General features: G+C 47.3%; 3 protein-coding genes across 7 annotated transcripts; 2 read left to right on the top strand and 1 right to left on the bottom strand.

The window, feature by feature from the left end:
- The first annotated feature begins 336 nt into the window (after positions 1-336).
- On the top strand, positions 337-8,275 carry LOC308575423 (uncharacterized protein). The gene is made up of 8 exons (XM_081174050.1): positions 337-631; positions 1,189-1,798; positions 2,032-2,230; positions 2,404-3,072; positions 3,187-3,260; positions 4,675-4,813; positions 6,596-6,633; positions 8,125-8,275. The coding sequence occupies exons 1-8, from the start codon at positions 533-535 to the stop codon at positions 8,193-8,195; spliced, it is 1,899 nt and encodes a 632-aa protein (XP_081030176.1). The 5' UTR covers positions 337-532; the 3' UTR covers positions 8,196-8,275.
- A 3,502-nt stretch (positions 8,276-11,777) lies between these two features.
- MRPL11 (mitochondrial ribosomal protein L11) lies at positions 11,778-25,449 on the top strand. Of its 2 annotated transcripts, none has more exons than XM_081174276.1 (6): positions 11,778-11,928; positions 13,905-14,053; positions 22,318-22,413; positions 22,807-22,900; positions 23,596-23,755; positions 25,080-25,449. In XM_081174276.1, exons 2-6 carry the CDS (start codon positions 13,928-13,930, stop codon positions 25,183-25,185), a joined length of 582 nt encoding a protein of 193 aa, XP_081030402.1. In that variant the 5' UTR covers positions 11,778-11,928; positions 13,905-13,927; the 3' UTR covers positions 25,186-25,449. The 2 variants fall into 2 exon arrangements, with proteins under 2 accessions (XP_081030402.1, XP_081030403.1); XM_081174277.1 differs by having other exon boundaries at positions 11,832-11,917.
- Positions 14,586-21,693, bottom strand: LOC308575469 (transmembrane protein 121-like). 4 transcript variants are annotated; one of them, XM_081174183.1, is made up of 3 exons: positions 20,734-21,693; positions 17,845-18,264; positions 14,586-17,031 (listed from the first exon to the last, which is right to left on the bottom strand). In XM_081174183.1, exons 2-3 carry the CDS (start codon positions 17,924-17,926, stop codon positions 15,788-15,790), a joined length of 1,326 nt encoding a protein of 441 aa, XP_081030309.1. In that variant the 5' UTR covers positions 17,927-18,264; positions 20,734-21,693; the 3' UTR covers positions 14,586-15,787. The 4 variants fall into 4 exon arrangements, with proteins under 4 accessions (XP_081030309.1, XP_081030310.1, XP_081030312.1 ...); XM_081174184.1 differs by having other exon boundaries at positions 17,845-18,056; XM_081174186.1 differs by lacking the exon at positions 17,845-18,264 and adding an exon at positions 17,655-17,784.
- Positions 25,450-25,984: the final 535 nt, after the last annotated feature.

The following is a 25,984-nucleotide window of genomic DNA, read 5'->3' as shown; positions in this document are numbered from 1 at the left end:
TTTACTCAAGATCTTAACCTATATTAAAAATACATTTTCCCTCATTATCAATCTATATTAACATATTCTTATTAATCTTTTTACCAACACCGCTTATTTTCCATCCAACGTCCATTTAACATTCATAAATTTTACAATATTTCTGTAGATATTCTTTAAACTTTTTCCAATCTTCTTCCACCAACTCCTCTCCCTGGTCTCGGATTCTGCCAGTCATCTCGGCCATTTCCATGTGGTCAATCACTTTCATCAAACTCTTCTTCTTCTTAATCCAGCATCTTGTTCTTACAGTGGCCAGCCAGATGCCTATCACAGGAAACCCGCAAGCCCGACCTGAGCGAAACAGGTGGCCCAGAAACATCCTTTTGAAGGACCCACCTGGGTCACTGTTAACCTTCCGAGCTAGATTCATGCTCCCATGATTGAGAAAACAAATGGTTGATCCGAAGTTCTAATCTCTCCTCACCTGCCAAGAGTTAAACTAAGGGGTGCTGGTGGATAAAATTGGGGATGGAGAAATCGGCACCCCCAGATGATCCAAAGCTACTTTTTATTTCAGAGCGACTATGAAGAATCCGTTCCGCATCTGAGCAGAGGCCTTCAGAAGCCACAGGGGTCTGATGTGAGACAGGTAAATTAACTCAGGTGGCTGTTGTGAACTATATAATCCCCTGTGCCAAAACCCAATGAACAATATTATTTTGAAGTGAAATTTCATATGCATTTAGGAATGGGCAAATTGTGCCCCAGCACTGCCCCCCCAAATAAGTTTCAGGCCTATTTCCTTGCATCTGAAGAGGGTCCCATTCAAATCTGACATTTTGCTGACTTTTTACATTTCTGAAATAATTTCTGCAATAAAAGTCGAAAAAGAATATTTATTTATGTTTCATTTTTGTTCACCATTGGGGAATTCTCTAAAGGTAGAGCAGTTTATAAATTCAGGAATAAATATTTGTCATCCAGATTCTAGTTCTGAAGTTTGAGGTATAGCATCCACCTTCTGATGCTGACGGTTGTCTATTAGCTTTTCGCTGTGGGCTCTTTAAAATACATTTAGAAACAATCAAACCTCGTTTTATTTCAAACCACCAGCAAACATAAGGAAATAACCACTTGAAGAGTGAATATTTGAAATATTTCCCATTCTGGCTCCCACATGCCTTTATTTTGCTCTTTGCATCCCAGGAACTGCTGGCAAGACCCCACTCTGCTAACTGGAATGGGAAGCTCCCTTTTGAAATCGGGCACCAGAGAGAACAGTTGCCATTTCACCCCTTTGAAACGGTGCGATCCTGGGGCCCAGAAACTTATGGGAGACTCTGGTCAGGTTTCAGGGAGCACAGGAAGAGCTGGGGCCATTCCGTGGCCCATCCTTTCCCCTCCTTAACACTCAGCTCCCAAATTTCCAGAGAACATCGCAGTCAGGCCTGGTCTTCCTCGCGGTCTCCATGGCAACCCCAGAAGGATGAGGAAGTCTTGATATCTCCTGACCAAGGTGGATCCTTTTCTCTGTCCTCCCAACCTTGGACAATCCCTAGAGAGGCCACCAGGTTGAGGAGAGACCTTTCCCAGGAATGGCAGAGGACTAGCATAGTCCAGGGGCCAGAGGACCACCCTACCGAAAGTCCTGCTGCCAGCACCACCATCACAAGGGAGGTCCCGAGGGAAGAAAGCAGCAGCAGTGGATGTTCCAGGGAGGAGCTGAACAACATATCGGTGAGGTGGAACGGTCGCAGCCTGGCCTGCAGCCCACAAGGAAGGTCACAGGCTGCGATGCTTTTTAGGGACACAACAGGTAAGGATGCTGGCGTCAGGTTTATTCTATCTCTTAACAACACCCAGGAAATTCTGGGGAACAGAACCTTCTGCCCATCAGGGAAGGTACTTTGCACATGCTCAGAAGTCCGCCCAGCTTTTATTTCTCGCCTTTGTGCTCAAAGTCTCAAGACTGAGCCCAATTTCAAGTTAAAGTCCTGCCACCAGGTGAGCTGTAAAACTTAAACCTATTTTCCCTCTTTCTCTCGCCAGCTTCTTGGGGCCAGCATGGACCACTGGGGATGAGCTCAGGTGGCTGTGGCCTGGACACAGCTGAGGCAGATTTGGAGCACTGGGTGGCTGAAAGTGCCTCCAAGGCATTGCTGAGGCAGCAAGGGATGCAGCTGAAACAGTGCCAGGATGCTCCCACAACGGTTTTAAGTGAAGATTTGTCCCAGGTGCCCCCAAACAGGTATCCTTACCACCACCCTGGAATCTCAGCCACCCTTGGTTCTCCACCAGGACAGTTGTCAGGAGTGGGGAGAAACTCAATAACTTGCTATCCTTGGCATTTCTTGGAAGGAGCCTATGAACCTGAGCCCGTTGGCCTTGACCTCACAACCTCCCACCCCCTTCTGTTTCCAGATTTCCAGGATTGCGGCAAGAGGATGAGACAGCGATAATCCATGAGCCCAGCAAGTTTTTGGGACAAGAGGAAATAATGGGCCGGGATGGGCAGGAGGATGGAAACCTTGGGGAAAAGGAGGAACGGGAAAAGGGAAGAGGCAGTGGCAGTGAGGTGGGCGAAGCTGCAGGAAGTCTGGATTTGGGGTGGGATAAAATGTCTGGGGACAATGGGTCTCCAGGGGAAACAGCAGCTCAGGATGAAGAGGAGCCCCTGGAAAGTGGTAGAGCTGAAGTACTGGAGCCTGGGCAGGGAGAACAGGAGGGTGGGATTCATGTGGCGGGTGAGAGCAGGACAGGGGAAGGAAACAACGCACCAGGATCTTTGGGGGGAACTCAAAATGTGCAAGAAAACAGGGAGGCAACTGCAGGGCTGGAAGCTCAGGTGGCAGCAGTGAAGTTGGATATGGGAGATGGAAATGGCCAGGGAAGAAGCTGGATCGAGGATGAGGAGGAAGGAGGAACCAGCAGAAATTATGGTGAGCCAGACAGGGCTGGAGGAAGCAGTGAAGAGCAGGGAGGCCCAGAAAGCCAGGAGGGAGCCAGGAGCCCAGAAGAGGATGTAGCCAGCATCAATACTGGTCCAGAGCAGTTCCCTTTGGAACCCAGGATCTGCGGCACATCGGAGCAGTAAGTTCTCAGTGTTCCAGTGGGCTGGAAGGTGGGCAGAACCCTCCTCCCCTATCTTGCGTGGGGAGATGGACCCCCCCTTCCCCATCACTGTTCTTCTTTCTTCTCTTTGAGGGATGACAGCGGCAGCTGCCAGACCTCCAGTCTGCAGAATGGGCAACCCCTGGGGGTCAAGCTCATGGAGGAAGGTAAGCACAGCGCTGGCTGCACGTATGGTGACATTTCCGCTGCCCTTTTTCTGAGTGTCTTCTGCGACGTGTCATTAATGTATTAGCACATCAGTGGTGGATTTATACTGGACTGTCCGCACGTCATTCTGCTTTCTTAGTTGTTCCATGATGCCTTCTCAATCTTCTTGTCATCAGAAGGGGCACTCTTGTGTTATAATACAAAAAAGTGGGACACACAAAAATCCACCCCAGGACATTTATGCTGTGAAAAGCTGCAGGATTTCAGCAAGAAGCTATGGGACATGCACTGATTGGAAACAAAGCAGTATGTCCATTGGTCCATCTAGCTCGGCATTGTCTGCTCTGACCGGCAGAGGCTCTCCAGAGTTTCAGTCTTTCCTGGAGCTACTTCTTGGAGATGGAACCTGTGAAGGACTGAACCTGTGGTTTTCTGCATGAAAGAAAGCATGTGCTCTGACCAAGATGTGATGGACCTCCCTCTAAAAATAATGTAAGATTCCAGTCATCATTGTAGGGTTGATTCAAACAGAAAAGCAGGAAGCTTTCTTATGACAAGCCAGACCCATGCTCCATCTAGCCTAGTATTCTATACACTGACTGGCAGTGACTCTCCAGGGTTTTGATCAAAGGTCTTTCCCAGCCTTCCTTGGAGATGCTAGGATTGAACCTGGTGGCTTCTCTGTGCATAGCATGTGCTCCAGCGCTGTGATCTACAGCCCCCCAAATTAGAATTGCACCCAAGGACATTATAAAAAGCATCCTAAAGTGCAGCAGACAGAGATTAATTGATAATAAGAAATCAGCCACCTGGTCTCAAAACTCCATTTACTTCATTAACAAGGAGAGTTCCACTGAGTGGGCACCACAGTTGGGAAAAGCCATGGTAACCATTCATCTCTCATCCGACACAACGGGATTTGGGTTGGGGACACTGAACTGAATAAATGGAATCTCATTTGGGAGGAAGTGTTCATTGAGGTGTCTTGGTGCCAGATCATTTAAGGTTCTAGGCAGTGTTTCCCAAACTTGGGTCTCCGGCTGTTTTTGGAATACAACTCCCATCATCCCTAGCTAGCAAGACCAGTGGTCAGGGATAGTGGGAATTGTAGTCCGGATACAGCCAGAGACCCATGTTTGGGAAACACTGTTCTAGAGGTCCAATGCAACAGTTTAAACCAGTCTTCCCTAACCTGTTGCTCTCCACATGCATAGGACTACAACTCCCATCAGCCCCATGAGATGTCCCAGATACTGGAGAGCCCTGGGTTGGGGAAGGCTGGTTTAAATTCTGCCCAGGAAGTCCTTTTAACAAAGAGACAACTGAGAATCTGGCAACCGAGATGGAGTACTTTCCCATGTCAGGTTATACCCCTCACCATCTTCCCCCTTGTTCCTGTCAAATTTCTCCTAGTTCACACGTATTTATCGAATGCAGGAACAGAATCCATTTGTGAAGGAGAAGAAGAGGAGGAGGAGGAAGTGGAAGAGAGTGAAGCTGATACAGACATTGAAGCTGCCTTGGCTCCCTTCTCCAAAAAGCCGAAATCAAGGTGGGGCCTCATATTCTCCTCCTTTATCTACGCCCCATCCTATCTTAAGGAACATGAAGACTGGAAACTGTCTTAGACAGAATCAGACCATTGGTTCATCTAGCTCAGTAATGTCTAGATTAAGGTTTTCCACACTTGGGTCTCCAGCTGCTTTGGGACTAGAAGTCCCATCATCCCTGACCACTTGTCCTGCTAACTAGGGATGGTGGGAGTTGTAGTCCAAAGATAGCGGGAGACCAAAGTTTGGGAAAAACCTCGTCTAGATTGACTGCCAGTGGCTTGCCAGGGTTTCAGGGAAGGAACTATCCCAGTCTTGCCTGGAGACATCAGGGATGAAACCTAGGACCTTCTGCCCAAAGTGGGTGCTCTGCCACTGAGCTACAGCCCTTCTCCATGGAGCAATCATAGATCACAACAGGCAACTTCCCATTTATGCGCATTTGAGGCATGTGTGACCGCGCACAAGCAAACCCGGAAGTGGCATGGAAAGGGGCAAAAACGGCCCTAAAGGAATGTGAAAATGGCATCTAGCAATCCCATGAGCCTTTGTGCCAACCTTTGAGGTCTGTGGAGTTTTAGAGTTTGAACAAGGAGGTTTGGAGGGAGTGATTGTGATGGAGTTTGGTGGAGTTTTGGGTTTTTTAAAGAGTTTTTCAAGGTTTTCCAGAGGTTTAGAGTGCGTTTACAGGCTTTTTCAATGGGGTTCCCAATATACACGATTTCCCTTCAATGTATGGTGCCTTGGAACGTAACCCCTGCGCAAATGAGGAGTTGCTTGTACTTCATTTTATACGCATCATGTGTCTGCCTCCGATCAATTTAATTGGATGCCTGAGTAGCCAATACTGGCCTATGTGGACAAATAGTCTGACCCTGGGATAAAGCAGCTCCTTAGGTTCCTAAATAGCACCTGGATGTCCTGCCTCTCCAAGGAAGTCCATCTAAACATCTTTGCAAGAGAACTGGACTTATTAACTCTACCCACATCCCTCACCATGACCTTAGAAGACGCTTGTCTCCTCTTTCGGCTTTTCCTAAGCCGAAAACCACCAGCTATTTGTGCCTTTCTTGATAAGGAAGATGATTCATCCTTCTGATGAATTTTCATCTTTCATCCCTCGCTTTGTCATCAGATCCTCCATTGCCTCGAATACCAATTATCCCATGATAACAAGGCGCCATCTAGCGGCTCCCAGACAATGCTCTTATGAGTCACTTGCTTGTGAGGAAGACCCACTGAACCTAGTGGACCTTGGAGTTATGCGGTTCCAATATCCATGCAGTCTCTCTCACAATGCTAGAAACCAAGGCCAGGTGAATGTTGGAAGATGCAGGGCAGGCAAAAGGACAGCTGGACATATAAGGGCCCCATTACCTTCAGGAGCTTAGGGCCTCATCAAACCTAAATCCAGCCCTGCCTCCAGCATTACTCCAATGAAAATAGGGACGTACTAAGGAAAAGAGGGATATTCCAGGATCAAATCAGAAACCAGGACGACTGGAAAACAGGGACACTTGGAGGGTCTGCAAACACAACCCACTGAAAGAAACAAAACAGGAGTAGGTTATTCCCTCTGACTGCAGTAACAGAGGGGTTGTGAGCTATATGGAACCTGGAATCCTAGCCAGGCCAGCTTGGAAGTGCAAAGAGGGGCAAGGGTGGGGTGGGGTGGAGGAGAAGCTCAGTGTGGGACACAACTCTGGTATTGCAGTGAAGCCCTGTTTGGAGCATTTCTGCATTTGGATCCCCAGTTTTCAGGATCTGATTTTCTTTCTCCACAGGGATCAGCAGAGTGAGGCAGATCTTCAAAGGATCCCAGGTGAGAGGAAATTTCTTGGGCACAGAGAAATGGCAGCCAAAACTGAATCTCTCAGGATAATAACCATGCCACTCCAGACAACCTGTCTATTGATAGTTCATCCCGATACGTTTTGCACACATTTAGTAGGGAGCTTATACAACATCTACTGTTTATTGAATGTTCATTCTGATTTATTTGTTGGGAGGTTATATATGACATTGTGCCAAACAAATGTTGTCCCATACTTTCCAGTTCATTTTCCTTCCACTTTACTCATCACAAAAAGTCTGGGAGGTGGTTTTGTGTGTGTTTTTTTCCAAGCAGATTTGTTGCTCAAGGGCACCAAATTCACTTTAATTGCACAACCTGAGGATGCCTCCAGGCTGCTGCTATTTTGCGGGAATGATTCGAGCACATACTGGAAATGTCGTCTTCCCCGATCAGAGTGGATTGAAGTGTTTTGTCACCATGGTGCAACAACACTTTTTTCAAAAAAGAAAAGAAAAAAAAGAATAGATTTTTGTAGTTAGGAAAGCATTGGGGAAATGCAATGGAAAGTAGGGAATGTACAAATGATTAAAAGGAAGATGTGTAAACACTCCGCAAATGAATCAGGATGAATGTTCAATAAAGACTGGGTGTAGGCAGCATGCTCACTAACCTGTTTGTAGCACAAAAATGTAGTTTTTCTCAATTTGGAATAATTCATGCTAGTCCTCAACTTGCTCATTTCAATCTAGATTGATTTTAGATGTCCACAAGGGTGGGTTCAGTTTCCTGAGCAATGTATTATAATCCCCACCCTCCCCACACCCCAATTATGTTATCCATGCCTTTTCCTTGCTGCACATGCCTAGGTAAATGAAGAAGAAAGAGGAGATTATGATCTTGATATACACCCACCCTCAATGTATTTGGGCAAGTGTGGATACAAACTGCCCCTATCCATTGCCTACATTTGTTTTCATCTATTTTCAAATGGACACCCTGTGGGATAATGCAGAATCAATCTGTAACGAGCTTTCATTGCCGGAGTGGAACCAGTTTCTCAAGAAGCACTTTTAAGGAGCAAAAAAACATGCAGTAGATATAGATTATGTGTAGGGTATGTCGGTGGGTGGGTGGTCTGGAAGTGGCCCCGGGATACAAACAGGGAAGGACTAAAAGTCAGTGGTAGAATCTAGGCTCTGCATAAAGAAGGTCCAGGTTCAATCGCTGGCATCTCAAGCTAAAAGAGTACAACCAAACTGCGGAAAAAATAGTGATCTCTGTGTTGCTAGGAGACTGCATATTTCTACAGAGCAGGGGTGAGGAACTTCTGGCCTTCCAGATGTTGCTGGTCTCCTGTGCCCTTCAGCCTCAGCTAGAATAGTCAGGGATTATAGGAGCAGTAGTCCAGCAACATATGGAGGGCTGCAGGTTCCCCAATGCCCTGCAAAAGTAGGGAATATACTGAAATACACTGTAGGAGACGCTTCAATCCATGGCCATACCCTTTTCTCTCCACAGATCTCTGGGCTGACGCAGAGGAAGCAAGCAAAGATGACAGCTTGCATGATAAAGACGACTTTTATGACTGAAGTGAGAAGGGCAGAAAAAACAAGATAGAAAAATAATAGTAATAGCCCAAGAGTTCAGCTCCCTGCACCGTAAGAAGGGCTCATCTAGTCCATTTCCCAGGGAAATGATATATAATGAATTGAAAAAGATGTTCAAAATAACTTTCATTTTAAAAAAACTCCAGAAGCTTTTCTTTTGGGAATTATAGGGACAGAACTACCTAAATTGTATAGAAATTTATTTATGTATGTTACTACAGCAGCAAGAATGTTACTTGCCCAAAAATGGAAAGAAGCAGAAGTCCCAGTAAAGGAAGAATGGATTCAAAAACTTATGCAGAAATGGCTAAACTTACCAGAAGAATAAGAAATCAAGATAACAAACTTTTTATAAAAGAATGGAAATGGTTTATTGAATATTTACAGATATTGTAAACAGATTGAAACATTAGCAGGATAATTGTAATAACCTGCAGTTTTGTAAGACTATATATTTACTTTAGATAATTAAATGAGTAAATTAAATGAATTTTGATATGCAGAAGGTATGAAAAAAATTAATTTAAGGAACCGCAGAAAGAGGGGGAAGGAAGTCAAAATTTGAAATGTTAAATGGATTGGAAAAATAATGAAATGTATATATTTGAAAAGTATAAATAAAAAACTAAAAAAAGGACTCATTTAGTCCAGCCTCCTGTTTTCACAGTTTTTGCTTTTATTTAATACTTATTGACAAAAAACAATGCAAATATATATATAACTAGTCAGTATCAAAAACTTTTGTTCTAGGTACAATGCTTAAGTTTTCTTCATTAGAGGACCCTGGAAACATCTGTAAAAAGTTGCATGTCTCTGTACCCCTCAAAAGGCAAACAATATTCCCGTCACCACATATAAAAAACAAAGTCAGAAGCGGAGAAGATGAATCCAGATGTTTCAGTCTTTCCCCCAAATCTGCATGTAAACTGTGGGTGGATGTCTCTGAAAATTAGTCATATCTATATAAGTAATAAAGTTAATTCCCAAATGGCACAAAAAGTCTGGTGACCTTTTATTATGCTGATTTGGCAAGTGGTTTTCTCCATTATCGCTGTGCTGCACAAATACGGTAATTCCAGCATAACTCAGAAGCAGGAATCTCAAGCCCCGTGGGCTGAATGTGACCCATTTAGCCTCTCCCTCAAGCCTCTCAGAACTCTCCCCACACCAAACCCTGCACCAGACCTACTTTGCACACCCAAGTACCGTATTTTTTGCACCATAACACTCACTTTTTTCCTCCTAGAAAGTAAGGGGAAATGTCTGTGCGTGTTATGGAGGGAATGCCTACGGGTGGCAGGGGGAATCTGCTGCAGTCGTGAGCAGAGGATCCATGGTTCCCCTTCCTTCCCTCCTCCGCGGCTCGCTTTGAAACAGCAAAGCGGGAGAAGAGCCGCTGAGTGGGGAGGAGAGAGGGACAGAGAGCCTGCTTCTTTAAAGGAGCAAAGCGGGAGAGGAGAGTGTAAGCGGCTCCTGTCCAGTTGGCTCCTTTAAAGCAAGCAGGCTCTGTCCCTCTCTCCTCCCCACTCAGCTCGCTAAATAGCATTATTAGCAGCATCCTTCTCCACACACCCCATGCGTGCTCCTTGTCCCTTGAGTGCTTTTCCTTCCCTCCCCACTTAAAACGTAGTTACAAAGCATGGATCCACATGGATCCTCAGGGTTTTTGCATTGGGCTACTCCAAACTCACTGTCAGATCACACGTCTGTGGCCATAGCATGAACCACAAAAATCATACATCCACTGTTTCGTTTAGAATATTTTTTTCTTGTTTTCCTCCTCTAAAAACTACGTGCGTGTTATGGTCTGGTGCGTGTTATAGAGCGAAAAATACGCTACTTTTGTTTGGCTGAAATGTGTCCTCTTGCTTTTTCTGGATCAGGGATAGAGAGGGGTGTGTGAGTAGGGGTAAAAACTAGACATCTGGTACAAAAGAAAAATTTCTATTCACTGTTCTGCCAACTTTTGCCTTCCACCATTGGAATGCGGCCCCCAGAGGGTTACTCAGAAAAGAGTGTGGCCCTCAGAATGAAAATATGGTCCCTGTGCCACCTGTTATGTAGGCAAAACTAATGGTTATGTAGGCAGTAGGGCACTTTCTGTGCACAAGAGGGGGCTTGGGGAAGCTGCAGGATTTACAAGAGTACAAAAACATTAGAAAAAAACCCTTAAGGGGACAAAAATCCCCCAAACAACCCAATGAGGACTGAGCATAGTCAGTGGCCGTGGAAGGCTGGCTGGCTGTAGAAAGAGAATAAAAAGAGACCCCTGAAGAGAGTTGGCGGGAATGGAATGGAAAAGGGCATGGCTGGCTAGAACCCTGAATAGGAGTGGCCCGTGCTGCAACATTTTGTTGTATATCCCATAGTTTGAACCTAGAAGCCATTGCCCTCCTTTGTGGAAGTGGGAGTTTCCTATAGAAATCAATGGAGAAATTCAAGATTTTGATGTAGCTTTGTGACTTAGCATGTCCACCCTCAAACAAATGGCAGCCGCAAAGAATGCATTTCATGCTTTTTCTAACTCTGGCCTTATTTTGTGTAAAGAAAAAAGGATAACTTAGAGAAAACCTTTTCATCATTTTAATAATAGCCTTACCAATGCAAATTCAATATGCTGTCCCTTTGTTTCAGGATGGAAGGCTGAGGTTGACAGGTGCATTATACTTCTAGCGGAGGTTGTGGGTCAGGCTGAGGCTGAGAGGGTTGTTTCCAATAACCTTATGTTGTCATCTGGTGCTGTTAGACCCATTCTCCACATTGTAGTTGTGGAATTCTCTCCTGCCAAGCACAATTTCTTTTGGGGGGTGTCATGTGCTGAAGACTTTACCCTGGCCTTTGACACCTGATATTTTAGGACCTGCCTTGTTCTGTTGATTGTAGTGTGGTTTAGCTGTTTTTTTATGCTATATTTTTAAAGTTGTGAAGGGTGGCTGAGAAAACTAATACATAAGAAATAATAATAATAATTGATGGGCTGAGACAGCAGCGTACAGCAACTCCACTGTCACCCCACTCCTCTTACAGGGTTTTGGGGAGGCAGTGATGAGAGAGATAGTAGTTTAGGAAAGCCCTGCAGTGTGGTCCACAGCAGATCAGAAGAAGCGCCGAGGCTCATTGGTTGGATTGCCAGCCAAAAAAAATCCCTCATATGAAAACCCCTTGAGAAGATTGCAAAAAAACCCCAACAACAATCCACATATTCCGCTCTTGGAACTTCTCCAGGGTAAACCCAGTACAGTACTCAATTGCATGTAGAAGTTTCATGTTCTGTCATTGGCTTGCATGCAGCTGAACTGAGGTCTATATCTCTCTTCTTAATTAATTAACTAACTAACTAACTAACTAACTAACTAACTAACTAGTGGAGCTTACTTCTGAGTAAAATTACATCTTCTGCTCCTTTTTTGGCGGGACAAGGGGACGCATTTGCTGCCATGACTAATCGCAGATACGTTAAAATCTCAACTGATTTCCACGAGTAACTATTTTCTGCTCTGACACTTGCAAGTCGAGTTGTGCGCCTCTCTAATTTCTTAGCTCTGTGCTGAGGACTGCGGTTGCTATGGGGACGGACGCCATTTTGGGCAGCTTGGTGGCGAGGGAAGGGTGGGGGAAAGGAGAAGCGTTCCCAGAATTCAGCGCGCCTTTGACCTCCGTGACCCAAGATGGCTGCGCCCAGGGCCGCGGAGGAGACGCTTTGAGTGAGTGGAAGGTAAGAGGGGTCAGTGGCTAAAAAGATGCGGGGAGGTTGAACTTGGGGTGACCAACGGGGAGAGTGAGCCTGGAAGTTGCCTTAGACCGTTCGCCCATGTAGTCTAGCGTTGTCTGCACTGTCTGGCAGCGGCTCTGCAGGGATTGGAGCTTCTGCACGCAGAGACTGTGCTTTGCCACTGAGCTATGGCGCTCCCCCCTAAGAGCAAATTTAGGGGTTTAAATAGACATGCAGCTGAAGCTGCCTCATACAAAGGCCACACCAGACTTTTAAAGCACTGTGACAGCCCTTTAAGAGTCATTGGAACTGGAGTCTTGTAAGGGTGCTGAGAGTTGTTGGAAGGCCTCTGTTCCCCTCCTAGGGCTACAATTGTCAGAGTTCCCTGGGAATAAGAATTGATGGTTAAATACTATATAGAAGGAGTGCATCCCCAGCTGCACTTTAGCCCATGTTTGTGAAGCAGAAGCTGGTTGTTGCTCTGGGTTAATAGCACCTTAATGCAAAGAGGTTACTTTTCTAAATGTGGTATCACTAGAATGATTTCTCACCCCTGACCTTCAGCCTTTCCCTTCCTGAAACTGAGCCAAGGCCCCTACGTCCCATAATTCCTCCTAAAAAGTACCCTATTCCTTCAGCTATATTTTCAGAAAATATATCTAACAAATTCTCAAAGCCCAGCGGCAGCTCTTGTCTCTCCTGATGTCCTCTTTGGGCTCCAGGAAGGGTCTCCTCGTGAGCCATGAGGACTCATGAGCCATCTCCTGCAATTTTCAGGTTAGAATGTCACAGGCTAGCCAGTTGCACATAAGTGGGGGGGGGACACTCGTAGTCAGTGTTAGAAACTCAGGTGTATAAGCTGGGTGCCAAATGGCACCTTAAACCTAGGTTATGGTTGCCACAACAGAATGTCTGTTCACCAGGGTGTTGGACTAGATGACTCCTGGGGTCCCTTCTAACACTGCGATTCCGTGATCTCGATTAAATTGCTGTACTGTGGCTTGCTCTTGCAACAATTCACTTGTCCCAGTATGCAAGAAGGAGAAACACACACAATGGAAATGGAAATAGAAATTAACTATGGATTAAGGCAGAGGTTTACAAACTGTGGTTGCCAACCTGGCACCCAGAAATCTCCATGGAGTCGTAATTGGACCTGCACCAGTAGCAAAATGTGCCTGGCGCCTGGGGAATTTTGATCAATGCCCGTGGTTGGATTTCCAATGTAACAATAGGCTCCAATAGGCTCTGGCTCCACATCCTGTCGGCCTGCTTTCTGCTTTCAGTCACAAGGGACACCAGCTACCCCAACTTGTCATTGCATTTCTTCCAGTTTGGGTTAAAGATTACTGACGCTTTAGAGCTGTGGTTCCCAACCCTTTTTTTGGTCATGCCCCACCTAAGCATCTCTAAAATCCTGATGCCCTCCCCACTGTGACATAATTCTTGTTATTCAAAAAGTGAACTCCTGTTCACGTGTAGGAAGCTTAAAAGGCCATTCACTGTTAATAACTCATTCTTGATTTGCCCCCCTTAAAAATCAAATTGCCCCCCTGTGGTCCGTGTGCCCCACGTTGGGAACCACGGCTTTAGAGTATTGATTCTTATGTGCTGGTTTTTAGATACTTTGATTATTTTGTCTTTCCCCAGCTTGGAGTCTTCCAGATTCCTGTGGGTATAGGACGGTATACAAATTTAATAAATAATAAAAATAAATAATAACAATTCCCATCATTCCTGACCTTGGGTCATTCCGACTGGGGCTAATGGAAGTTGTAGTCCAAAACATTTGGAGGGCACCAGGTTGGGGAAGATTATCTTATCCTGAGTTCTGTATAGTTTTAAGCCATTGTTACTTCTCCTTAGTTGTGAAATTGATGTGCTTTTGGTTTTATATGTGTTTTTTTTGTAATCTGTCCAGAGATGACATTGTCTAGCAATCTTTTTAATAATATTAAATTTGACTTTTTCTAATTCAGATCTAGCCAGAACTTGAATTACGATGTCGAAGATATCCCGTGCTGCTTCTAAAGCAGTACAAAAGGTGGAACCTGGAAATTTGATCCGGTCGATCATCCGAGCTGGGCAGGCTGTTCCTGGACCACCCTTAGGACCTATCCTTGGGCAGGTATGCATGGGAGAGGGTTAGGAGGAAGGGAGGTCTAGCAGAATTGAAGTGTGAGGCTAGATCACTAAGGGAGTTTCATTTGCAAGCGGGCCACAATTTGGGACATAAATTGGCTCCTTTTAAAAAATAATCGTTTTTGCTGTTTTCTTCTCTGCCTTTGATTAAAATCACTGGTATTGATCATAATGAAAATAATGAAGGTGTAGCTAACTGGCTGGAAGGTGGCAATTGAGTGCTTGGGCTTGGATCAACTGAGCAGTTATACTGTTTTGCTTGGAAACCCGCTCCCTAGTCCTTCGATTGCATGAACTTGTTGGGATTCTTCTGAACCTTCTCTCCCCCCACCTCCCCCCCCATCTGTACCATGGCAGTGAGGTATATATGTATATGCACACAAAATTAGCAGCTAAGTCTTGAAACGCTGGGCAATGTGTTCTGGAGGCCCTGCTGTTAAACCCCAGATGTGTGTAGAAGTTGATTGCCCTTGTTCACTGGTAAGAGTGGGCAGGGGGGAAGAACACTCTTGACATGCTTAGAGGCACTCTCTTCTTTATTGCTTCACGTTCTGGAGCTGAACCCCCAGCTCAGATACAATCCTTATCCAATCGTAAGCAAAATAGAGTGAATCACAGCCATGTAGTTTGGTTAGTCATTTTGCTAAGCTGCTTTTCTTAAGATAAGGGACATGGAAGTGGTGATTTCCTTTAAGAAACTGTTTTGGCAATTTTGAGAATAGAAGATAGAAATGAAGCTGGCTGCAAGAGCGAAAAAACTTTCCCACTCCCTCGGCAGCAGGATTGTGTCTCCCAGACCTCCTTTGTGGTACGAAGAAGCACACGTTGTGAGATTTGATTTCTAAGGACACATGTGACAAAACTTAACTCTGCTGTTTCTGAGCTTATGGGGTGCAGATCAATTACTGTAACAAAATTAGGAACCCAAGACATAAGAGCAGATCCTAGTTCTTCTGTGCCCATTATGCTCAGGTGGCTGAAGGTGCCTCCAGGTGTGGATGATTTAGCAGTAGCTGATCATTGCCATTCTGCTTTAACCCAGAACCTGAACAGTATCTAATTCCAGACTTCTGGAATCCAAACAAAATACTGTAGTCCAAGCGAGCAGTCCTTGTATCCCAGTCCCATATATTATGGAGGAGGCCATTTGTATTGGGGCCATGGTGTGTGTATTGGGTCGGGTGGAGGTTAAGTATTCCCACCCCACCATTAGCTGCATTCTCCTGCTGCAAAGGAGGGGAGTGGGGACTGATACAAAGGCAACAATATTTGGAGAGGGAGGAGCTAAAGTGACGGCAGTGATTCTTAGACAGGAGAGGCAGACCATAGAGAAGGACATTTCTCGAGCACAATCTGTACAGGGCATTATTGACCTGTCTAGGCTGCAACAGCTGGGTTATCTACACCTGAGAAAATAGTGTGTAGCATCCATTTTTATGTTTAAATGGGATTTTCTGAGCTGGGGTGGAGGGGAGGAAGTTGAATAGGGAAAACATGAGATGAGGGTGTTTTGGTTGTGTAGATGCCCTGCAAAAAGTGTGTCAATGAAGTGTGGCTTTCTCACAGCAAATGACCAGTGTAGAGGCAGCCTCCCCCTATGAAGGTTCTGTTGTTACACTCTTGCTGATACACCCAGTGCCCTTTTGGCCCTCTGTTTCCAGTGAGGGCACCCAAGAGAAAAGTGAGGCTGTTTGCCAGACAGCATCACAGAAAAGGTATCTCACAGTCCGCCCCAGACAGACTTGAGCTGTATGTGCTGACCTGTTCTGAGTCCTCTGGAAGTGGAGGGACCAGTGGCGGCTGGTGGCGCTCTTGGGGAAAGTTGAGTAGTGTGCCTGCAGTGCTCTGACCCTTGGCTTTTAAGGTGGCAGTGTCTGTGGAGCTGGTGACTGGTGGTTTGGACGCAGCAGTGGAACTGTTCTTCTGTAGCCTGCGGCTGTCTGTAGGAGACTTCAGCCATCGCTTGCTGTGGTTCACCTGGGCTGTGTCCATAGGGCATGCCAGCCGTGGCCTGAGCACACTTGTAAACCCTGTCAGGTGTCAGGTGCCCAAGGTGTGTTTCATCTGTGTTTCTACGGAGCTGCTCATCCATTGGTTGAGTATGTCCAAGGCCCCGGCTGCCTCGGATGTGGCTGTGGCCTGTTTCCCTTCTGCCCCGAGTGCTTCTGTGGTGCTGGAGGGCAGCGCAACACTTTAGCGCAATGGCCAAGAAGTTCTTCCCCATGAAGATGGAGGAGATGCGCTGGTCATGGCAGAGGAGCAACAGCCCTCCGCGGATGAAGATGGTGGCCACGTTGACGCTGGCCAGACTCAGGAGTGGGTAGAGCGCGCCAGGGCGAGGGCCCTGCACCCCCAGCTCATTTAGCGAGACACAAGGGAGAATCAGCAGGAGGCCATAGCAGTAGAAGAAGGTCAGGCCCTCAGCCCACAGGGGGAGCACCCGCCGCTGCGGCTCCCACAGGCTGGCCTGAATCTCCAGCACATCCAGCAGGTCCAAGACCACCCAAAAGAGGCGCCCGCGCAGTTCGTCTTTCTTCCGGAAGCTGGCGGAGGCCTGGGCCACCAGCTCAGTGGCTCCAAGGACTGTGTAAAGGGCAGGGATGCAGATGGAGAGCAGGAGGGTCAGGGTGCGCCGGGCCAGCGGGTCAGGCGCCCGCCCCTCGGTTGCGTAGTGCTGGTAGACGAAGTAGAGCTTGATCTCCAGCGCGAAGGCAAAGAGAAACCACAGCACCATGGCGTAGCCTCGCTGGGCCGGCCTCACCTCGCTGCCTACCCACATGGTCGCGTAGCGTAGCACAAGCAAGAAGAAGAGGTCCCCAGCCAGGGCAAGGGCGCCAACTCCCAGGCGCCGGGCCCCTGTGCTCTGCTCCACCAGGTAGACGTCCATCGCCCCCATAGTGCAGACGATGACCACAGCTGCCACGCAGGTGTGTGGGATGTTGGGGGCCTGCTGCTCCATGGTGCCTTTGGGGGGGAGGGGAGAAAGAGGAGAGCATACAATGAAGGAAAATAAGAAGGAAGTGGGGGGGGGGCATTTTCTGAGGATCTTGCTTTCCCATCTGAAAGGAGTGAGAAAGAGAGAGCTCTGGAACATTGGAAACTGTCTTGTAATGAGTCAGACCCTGTGATCCCATCTAGCTGGTACTGCGTGCACTGACTGGCAGTGGCATTCCAGCATTTCAGACAGGATTCTCTCCCAGCCCTGCTGGAGAAGCTGGGGATCAATCCTGGGACCTTTTGCATGCAAAGCAAACTGAGCTTCAACGCTTCCAAAACTATGCATTTAATCAAATAAATTGGGGGGGGGGGACTTGGTTGTGGCCTATTTTTAATTAATTAATTAAATTTCTATTTTATTTTTAATTTGCCCATCAGTAAATATTTCCTTGGTGGCATATAAGCAAAACAATGCTCAAAAAAAAAAGGAAAAAGGAAAATAACACAGTTAAAAATGAACAGCAGTTTTGTCAACGATAGAGATAGCGTAAAAAAAGCTCAAACTGAAAACACTATTAAAAAGCCTCTAGGTGAATAAAAAAAAAAAAAAGGTATTTGCAACCACTGAAAAGGCTGTAGAGGAGGCATACATGAGAAGAGGCAAATCTTCTAGGGATGTGTAGGTAAAACCAGCGTCATCAGGGCTTGCTGGGGCCTTCTGGCTTCAGTGTCGCGGTCAGGCTGGGGCTGTGGTTGGTTGCTGAAGCCTATTCACATGAGCTGCAAAGAACAGCAGTGGGGGTAGGGGGCATATAAATAAAATTGCTTTGCTCCACTTACTTTGTGACTCGTGCCAGCCTGTAGAAAAGGTCACTCTTGCTTTTGCACAGTTGAACTGCCTAGTTGGGGGTGCCTTCTTCATGCCCTGTCAGTATCCGTTATCGGAAGGCTGAAGCAACCGCCTTTGTCTTAAAACGCCAGATTGCTGATCCCATCTGATCACTGGAAACGCCATGACTGTGGACTTTGAAGCCGGGTTGGGGGGGGGGGACCTGCAAAGACCCATTGGTTTAAAACCTCCAATCGCCTTTTCCCTGGTCAGTTCTCCTGAAAGCCCACCTCTTCTTTCGCTTCATCCCAAACCAGACCTGAGACATTTGGGCTTTGAACCAGGAAGCCCCTCCTTCAAAACACGTCTGGACCATGAACTTCCTAGGCGGCCTTAGCGAAGCCCCTCTCAGTCTCCCCACCACCACCAGTCTGCAATATGAGGATAAGAATGCAGGCCTACTTTTCAGGGTTGTTGCAAGGATTAAATGCATACAGGCAATGTGTGTAACGCCCTTTGGGTATTTGTTAAAAAGCTATATAATATGTGCTGCCAACATTAATAGAGTCTGAGCTCGTGTCACTTGAGAGGGGGCCTTTTTGATTATGCCTCCCCCTGCTCATCTGGAGGTCTCCCTGCAATCGTTAACATCCTTACGCCATCAGGTTAAAAACTTAACCTTTTCTCCTAGACATTTGATGGGTTTTGAAGATTTTGCTGTCTATTTATGGTATGTGTTTTGTTGCTGTTTTATTGGTCTGTTTTATAGATTGTTGTAATTGCACTGTAATGCATTGTTCTTTTTTATTTTATGGTTAATGTATGTTATGCTCTTCAAGTTTTTGCAAGTGGCTTGGATAGTCTTTCTGTGGCAAGCGGCTGGTACGAATTCAGAAACAACAATAGAGTATTGTGGCACGTTAAACACTAACAAATTTATGATTGCACTAACTTTCATGGACTGTAGTTTGTGAAAACCTTTGCTGTAATAAATTTGTTGGGTCTCTTAAGGTGCCACAATACTTGTTGGTTTTGCTGCAACAGGCTGACACAGTCTCTTTGACTAGCATTAGGTACAACCTGTTAATTCTGCATTTGGGTAAAGGTGTGCTTTTCTTTAGTCCTGAATCTACTGCTAATCAATTTTACTGGATCATTCCAGGTTTTAATGTGAAACAGGCAAATTCCGCTCCATCAACTTTCTACTGCACATGAATCACAGTTTTTAAAAACCTCAGCTCACCTTTCTCTTAACCATCTCTTTTTTCAAACTAAAAAGCTTCAAATGTAACATCTCCTCCTAGTGCAGTTGCTGTCCAGCCCCCTGATAATTTTTGTTGCCCTTGTTTTCTGCACCTTTCCCAGCTCTGCATTATCCCTTTTTGTTCCCCGTGTGGCTGCACCATGGATTTCTGTAAAGGCATTGCAGTGCAATCAGTCTTACTTCCAGCCCTTTCCCTAATACAGTAATCACAGCCGTGGGACTTGCCTCTTTTGTACTGGCATGAAGTATTATTTATGAATTAATATTGATAATGAACCCTTCCTTAACTTTATTGTCACTTGGATGCCCGCATGGAGATTTTGTGCTGAGCACATCCAAAGGGCTTAAATTTGAGCCAGCAGTCAAGCTGGCTGAAGTTGCAGTTAAGGAGAGGCTGCCCCTGCCCATGTGCAGAGTATGCATTTAGACATCTAGGACAAGAGTGGGGGAGCATTTCCAGGTCAGAGTGCATAGCATCCAGACAGCTTGAGCACCCTGCCCCCAACACCTGGCCCACAAATCTTCCCCACAGGGTTACAGCCACCACATAGATCATCACAGCACAGCAATGACTCAGTATGGACAGTTTTATGCTAACTCTGGACCAGTGCAGAAGTGGAGCAACAGAAGTAGATGCACAAAACTAAACCTCTCTGCAGTCAGACAAACTTATCCACTACAACCCCAAGATCTTATTCTGGGTCTGTTCAGACACAGTTCCCTGTCCATTCCCCCCAACCCCCAGTAATCCCCACAAAACTGAGACATTCCTCCCTCCCACCCCTTAATTACCATACAAATCCTCATCCTTCTTGAAAGGACAAGGCACTGGGATTTGGGACCCCCTCTGCCTGCTCAACTTGCTCAGACCAAGGTTTTCAGGAGCATGAAGGCTGTAGGAAGAGGCTTCAGAACAAGCAGGAGTGCAGAAGCCAAGGCCTGCATGGAGGCACCATTTGCCCAGTGAGGAGAGAGAGAGAGCTGCTCTGTACATCCTCAGAGGCACTCTTTCTGCTGCTCATATATCCTCAGGTGCATACCAGACAGGACTGGGAGGGAATGGGGTCTTCCCCAGTTGTGAGTGAAATTCCCCCACCCAAGGAGTTGGGAACCACTTTGTGTACAGAGATAACAGGGAGGTATCCTGATTCTTGGATTTATTTGGTTTTTATTAGACGGGGGAGCCTTGTAGAAAGTGTGCATGTGTGTCTGTTTCTGTGTGTCTGTTTGTGCATTATGCCGGAGGGATCTCCGTCCTCTAGATTGGGGGTGTCGAGGGGAGGGACCTACGTATTTGCTGGACAAGTGCATGGGAGCTGTGTGTGTGTGTGTGTGTGTGTGTGTGTGTGTGTGTGTGTGTGTGTGTCTGCTTGACTCTGTCCCTGTTCAGCCTTCCTGTTTTTGCCGCTGGGAGGGAGGGTGGGCTGTTGAGTCCTTGCCATTCACATCCTCCCCCTTCCCCCCCCCCTCCTCAGCTCTACAGTTGCTCCTTGTGCCAAAGGAAACGCACACAGGATATCCTGGTTCGGCCCCCTCCCCACTGCTCGCGGGCGGGGGTGGGGGATCTCTGGCGCATCCTCCCCTCCTCCCTTCTTCCAATACCTGCAGGGATCCGGCCGCGTGTGCTTCTACCTACCTCTCCCGATGTGCTCAGAGCAAGGCAGAGACAGGGTGAGGCGGTCTGTCCTCCCTCAAGGAGGAGGAGGAGGAGGAGGATCCCTGTGTGTGCGTCTCCCCACCCCCAGCCTGCTCTTGGACGGAGGATTTAAACACACACGTACACACAAAACTCCCTCGTTTCACCATCGCCGTCATTCAGTTTTTCTTGCCCATTCAAAGGGCCATGGCTGTGGGACTGTTTCCAAGTGGTTTTCATTTGAGCCTTCATTCAAGTCTGGCACAATTGAAGTAACCGTCGAGGGGCGGGGAGTTCCTCTGAGCATATGCTGAGTGCCTCTTCGGTCCCAGGGGCAGGTGATTCACTCAGCCGCAGGTCTGGGTGTGCTCAGCACCCGGGCAGGAGGAAACCACTTGAGAAAAAGCCCCCTCGCCCCTCCAACTTTGCCACCTTGAGTGGGATAGATGTGTAAGAAATGACTCTGTCCATCCAGGATTAAAGGAGGCAGCTGGTTCCAAACCAGAAGGGTTAATTAACATCCAAGCAGCTTGAGACTCAGCACCACTCTTTAGAAATAGACTGCTGTGCTGCACCTCTTTTCTGGAGCAGCGCTGGAGCAGAAACTAGCCTATTGTAGAGTGGTGAAATTTGCATTCCCTCCCCCTCCACTCTCTTTTCCCTCTGAGCCTGCCCACTATTGGCCACTTGGTCCCTGGAAGCATTCCCTTGGGCTGAACAAGGGATTCCTCCACCATCACCCCCACTGTTACCTCCCCCACCAAGCTTAGACAGGGCAGCTATAGGAGAGTTTGCCCCTTCTGGGGAAAGGCTTGGGAGCTGAGTCCTGAAATCCTTCTAGCACCCAGAGAAAGGAAGATTGGGTAGAGACACAATAGTAAAGGTAAAGGTACCCCTGCCCGTACGGGCCAGTCTTGACAGACTCGAGGGTTGTGCGCTCATCTCACTCTAGAGGCCGGGAGCCAGGCCTCTTCTGGGTCACATGGCCAGCGTGACAAGCTGCATCTGGCGAACCAGCGCAGCACACGGAACACCGTTTACCTTCCCGCTGGTAAGCGGTCCCTATTTATCTACTTGCACCCGGGGGTGCTTTCAAACTGCTAGGTTGGCAGGCACTGGGACCGAACGACGGGAGCGCACCCCGCCACGGGGATTCGAACCGCCGACCATGCGATCGGCAAGTCCTAGGAGCTGAGGTTTTACCCACAGCGCCACCCGCGTCCCAATAGAGACACAATAGCAGGCTTTAAATAGCTGAAGGGCTGTCACTCACAAGTTGGGACAGACTTGATTCTGGTCCAGACAGCAGGATTAGAAGCAATGGGGGGGGGGGAATGCCAGGGAGCAGATTTCAGCTACATGTGATACAGCCTATTCAGTACTGGAACAGGCCACCTGGGGACATGGTGGGCACTTACTTTCCAGGAGGCAATTCAGCTGAAAGTGGATCGCCTTCTCCCAAGAATGCTGTGGTTGCATCCTGAATTCTTCCCGATCCTGCACTTCTCAAAGTGTTGGACTACCTGCCCTCTGAATTTCCTTCTAAATCACTTTGCGTGATTCCTGTCTCCTGTCCCCCTCCAGAGAGGCATCTCCATTGGGCAATTCTGCAAGGATTTCAATGAGCGCACAAAGGACATCAAGGAAGGGATCCCTCTGCCCACACGCATCATTGTACGGGTGAGAAGAACATAATTTACCTATTTATTTAGAGGCAGGGCTGGAAACATCTTGCAGGCGGACGTCTGTCTTGAACCTTGAGTGCCTGGGCCCTAGAGTTCAAATACGTCTGTGTGCAGCTTGCTCTGGAGGATCCCAGGTCGTGTGCCAACCACTTTTGACGTCTTACACAGAGCCAGATCCTTGGCCCATGTTGTATACAGTGACTGGTGGTAGCTCTCCTGAGACATGTGCTGTACCACTGAGTTACTAATAATAATGGATGTGGTAGTCCAGAACATCTGGAGGGCCCCACGCCTGGTTTGCACCTCATTTTTGTGTTTGCGCCTTTGCCAGAGATCTCTGAGGCATGGCTGACTTAACTCTCTTCGCTTTTCCCTGTACTTTTTGCAGCCTGACCGATCGTACGAGCTTCAGATAAACAAGCCAACAGCCACGTATTTTCTGCTGTCGGCGGCTGGCATAGAAAAGGGAGCAACAAATCCTGGTGAGAGACACAACCAGGGAGGGAAGCTGCTGGGTAGGGTGAGGGTCCAGAGGCAAAGCGCTGGGAGAGAATGGCAGAAAGGAGCCACCTGGGCACCAGAGCTGGGGGGGGGGGGGACACGGGACCAGCAGCCCTGCGTCCCGGCAATGTTGTCACCAGTGGCTTCTGGGTTGGGATTGGTTTTCCCACCTGTTTGTCAAGGCTCAAATCACTTAAGTACAGTGGAACCTTGCTTCCCAAATGGCTTAGTTGCCAAACAAATCGGCTCTCTTAACGCCGCAAACCCAGAAGTGAGTGTTCCGGTTTGCAGATGTTTTTCAGACACTTCTGCAGCCAATTGGAAGCCATGCCTTGGTTTTCAAACGATTTTGGGAGTCTTCTAATGCTCTGCAGGATGTTTTTTCCATTTGTTGTTTTTGCTGTGACAGTCTAGCACAGCCTCTGGAGTTACCACTAAGTACATGCCCCACATTAGAACAGGTTCAAAATTGTGTTGGGGGAAGCATAAGCCTTGGAGTTTGAATATTTTGAGTTCAAATGAATTCCCCCCCCCCTCTCTCATGTGCATGATAACGCACATGGCTAAAAATGTTGGGAGTTTTGAGGTGTGCTGGGATTTCCTCCTCTTGGGCTTTGGTAGCAAACCTCCAATTGGCTCTTCCTGGCTTTAAGACCCTCTCTTTGCTGTGCTGCAGGGCACGAGGTGGCAGGAATGGTGACCTTGAAGCACTTGTATGAAATCGCCCTGGTGAAGTCTCAGGACCCGAACTTCGTGCTCCGCGACACGCCGCTCGAGAAGGTTGTCCTGTCACTCATGGGGACTGCCCGGTCGCTGGGCATCAAGGTGGTGAAAGAGTAAGTGACTGGTGCCCATGGGAATCAGTGGCTGAAGAGCACAGACCTTGGGAAGAATCCACGAGGCAGCGGACAAGCAGACTCTGGTTGCAGTTTGCATACAACGATAAACGAGGCTTCTCAGTTTATTGAATGAGCAGGGGGCTGGTCCATGTTATTTTCCCAGTTTTCTCCACCCTTGGGGAAGGCAGGAGTAGGAAACTGGGAAGCCTCAGCTTCCTGTTCTGCCCAAAAGAGGGGCCATAGTTTCTTGCTTCCTTAACAGCTTGGGATCAGTTTACTTAAGGGATCTCCCCACCACCCCAGTTGGATCACTTTGATCTGCAGAACTTGCAATTTGAATAAAGCCACACCATCCCAATCCACATTTGCAGGGATTTGACCCTTTCGTGTGGCAGCACATTTGCTGTGGAACTCTGCGCCTATTGACATTAAGCGGTTGCTCTCACTATATTGTTTTGTCGTTGCTCTGTTTATAATTCACCTTTTCTCCAAGGACGTGGTACTCATCCTCCCAGTTTTATCCCCACAACAACCCTGTGAGGTAGGACGGCTGCTGCAAACGTCTTCCAGCAAGCCCACCCAGGCATTTTGCTTAGCTACCTCTATTTGTTTCAAAAGGTTTTATTGATTTCATCTGTGTTTTGGTGACAATGGTTTTGTGCCTATTTATTTTTCGATTCGTTTGTGGATTTTGACCCCTTTTGAGCTACAGTGGGAGAGCTCTCTGATCGATTGGTTGACCAATCTTCTAAACAAATAGCAAGCCAACAACAAATGGTGGCTTCAGATGGGCTGGTGCTTATTCAGAAAGTATGGATCACGGTCATGTGTTAATGTAGCCTCTGCTTCCTGGCCTGGTTTTTTTTGGGGGGGGGGTTTAGGTGGTGGTGGGAAGAGAGAGTATTGTGGGGGGAAACAATAACTGAAATTTGGTGCCACAAGGAGGTGACCCTCAATGCCATTGTAAGGAGAGGCTGTTGGTGGGAACCAGAATACAACAGGCAGCCAAAGTAACTTGCCAGGTGGGAAGGAGTTTCCTGGCAGGTGGGTCACTGTTTCTTGCCCAGGAGGGACGAGGCAGCAGAGAGGTGGACATTGCACTGATCTCCCTGCTGCTTCACCCTTCTCTCTCCCTGTAAGCAACAGTGATCTGCCTCCCAGGAAGCTGGTCGAGCAGCCCTGCCTCACCTGGTGAGCCCCACCTGACCAGTGAACCCTGTGAAGCAGCAGAGAAAGGTGTGGGGCAGAACTGGAAATGGGGCAGATAGGCTTGGCGTGAAGCAAGGAGGTGCAATTCTCTTTCTTCTTCCCCCTCCTCTAGACTTGATGCAGAGGAATACGCTGCTTTCCTGAAAGAGCGCGAAGAGTTATTGGCAGCTCAGGCTGAAGCAAAGGAAGCTGAACTGGCAGCTGCAAAGAAGAAATGAGCACCAGCTCCCTCCATTTGGGCACACTGAGATTCAGATCCCCAGAGTGCTTGGAGTGCGAATGGCGCCGGCTTCACTTGTCCCGTCTGCTGTGTGCTGGGAGCTAAGTCTGCCCAGTGACTGGTCTGGTGATGCCTTGCTGAAAAAGACAGGGAGGAAGGCAAGAGGTCCATGGCTTCTGGTCAGGGCTGCCCTGACACTGGAACTCCCACTGTAATTATTGTCGGTCCCTTTTCAGTAAATGATTTCTTTTTAAAAAAATAATCTCACAATTTCCCTCTGTGTCTTCGAATGTCTGTGCTGCTGTGTTATCTTTCCGATCCCTGAATCTTTTAAAAAGTTATTTAATAAGACGTATTTCCTGCTTAATCACAAAAAACTCTGAGTAAATACACACTCATTAAAAATAATGAATCTAGGTTCATTTGAAAAACACAAATAAACTTGGAAGATGGAACGAAACAAGTTGAGCTAAAATTTATCAAGAAATGAATCGGAGCAAAAGTCTAAAACAAATATACATAATAAAATAAAATCACATGCTAAAGTTAAAAATCTCGGCGGGCTTGCCTATACAAAAGAGTTTTTAGCAGGTGTTGAAAACAATATAGCAAAGGTGCCTTCCTAATATCAGTTGGCAGGGAGTTCCAGAGAGCAGGTACTGTCATAGTGAGGAGCTGATTCCTTGCAGATGGGGAACAAACATTACATGGCACTTGCAGAAGCGCCAGCTCCACAGGTTGAGATGGTTACGTGGACACATATAACTTGTCATTCAAAGAAGGAGTAATACATCAAA

Source organism: Podarcis bocagei (genome assembly GCF_964188305.1).
Source record: "Podarcis bocagei genome assembly, chromosome: 16".
NCBI classification, from domain to species: Eukaryota; Metazoa; Chordata; class Lepidosauria; order Squamata; family Lacertidae; genus Podarcis; species Podarcis bocagei.
This window is presented reverse-complemented; position numbering and strand designations above follow the sequence as displayed.

Excerpts from the sequence above, each read along its gene's own strand:
- LOC308575423 (XM_081174050.1), top strand. The coding sequence starts at position 533 with ATGATCCAAAGCTACTTTTTATTTCAGAGCGACTATGAAGAATCCGTT. Across the intron at positions 632-1,188 it reads AGGGGTCTGATGTGAGACAG|GAACTGCTGGCAAGACCCCA; the intron begins GTAAATTAACTC and ends TTTGCATCCCAG. Across the intron at positions 2,231-2,403 it reads TCCCAGGTGCCCCCAAACAG|ATTTCCAGGATTGCGGCAAG; the intron begins GTATCCTTACCA and ends TTCTGTTTCCAG.
- MRPL11 (XM_081174276.1), top strand. The coding sequence starts at position 13,928 with ATGTCGAAGATATCCCGTGCTGCTTCTAAAGCAGTACAAAAGGTGGAA. Across the intron at positions 22,414-22,806 it reads CCACACGCATCATTGTACGG|CCTGACCGATCGTACGAGCT; the intron begins GTGAGAAGAACA and ends TACTTTTTGCAG. Across the intron at positions 23,756-25,079 it reads GGCATCAAGGTGGTGAAAGA|ACTTGATGCAGAGGAATACG; the intron begins GTAAGTGACTGG and ends CCCCTCCTCTAG.
- LOC308575469 (XM_081174183.1), bottom strand. The coding sequence starts at position 17,926 with ATGAAGAAGGCACCCCCAACTAGGCAGTTCAACTGTGCAAAAGCAAGA. Across the intron at positions 17,032-17,844 it reads AGGCTGGCACGAGTCACAAA|GCACCATGGAGCAGCAGGCC; the intron begins GTAAGTGGAGCA and ends TCCCCCCCAAAG.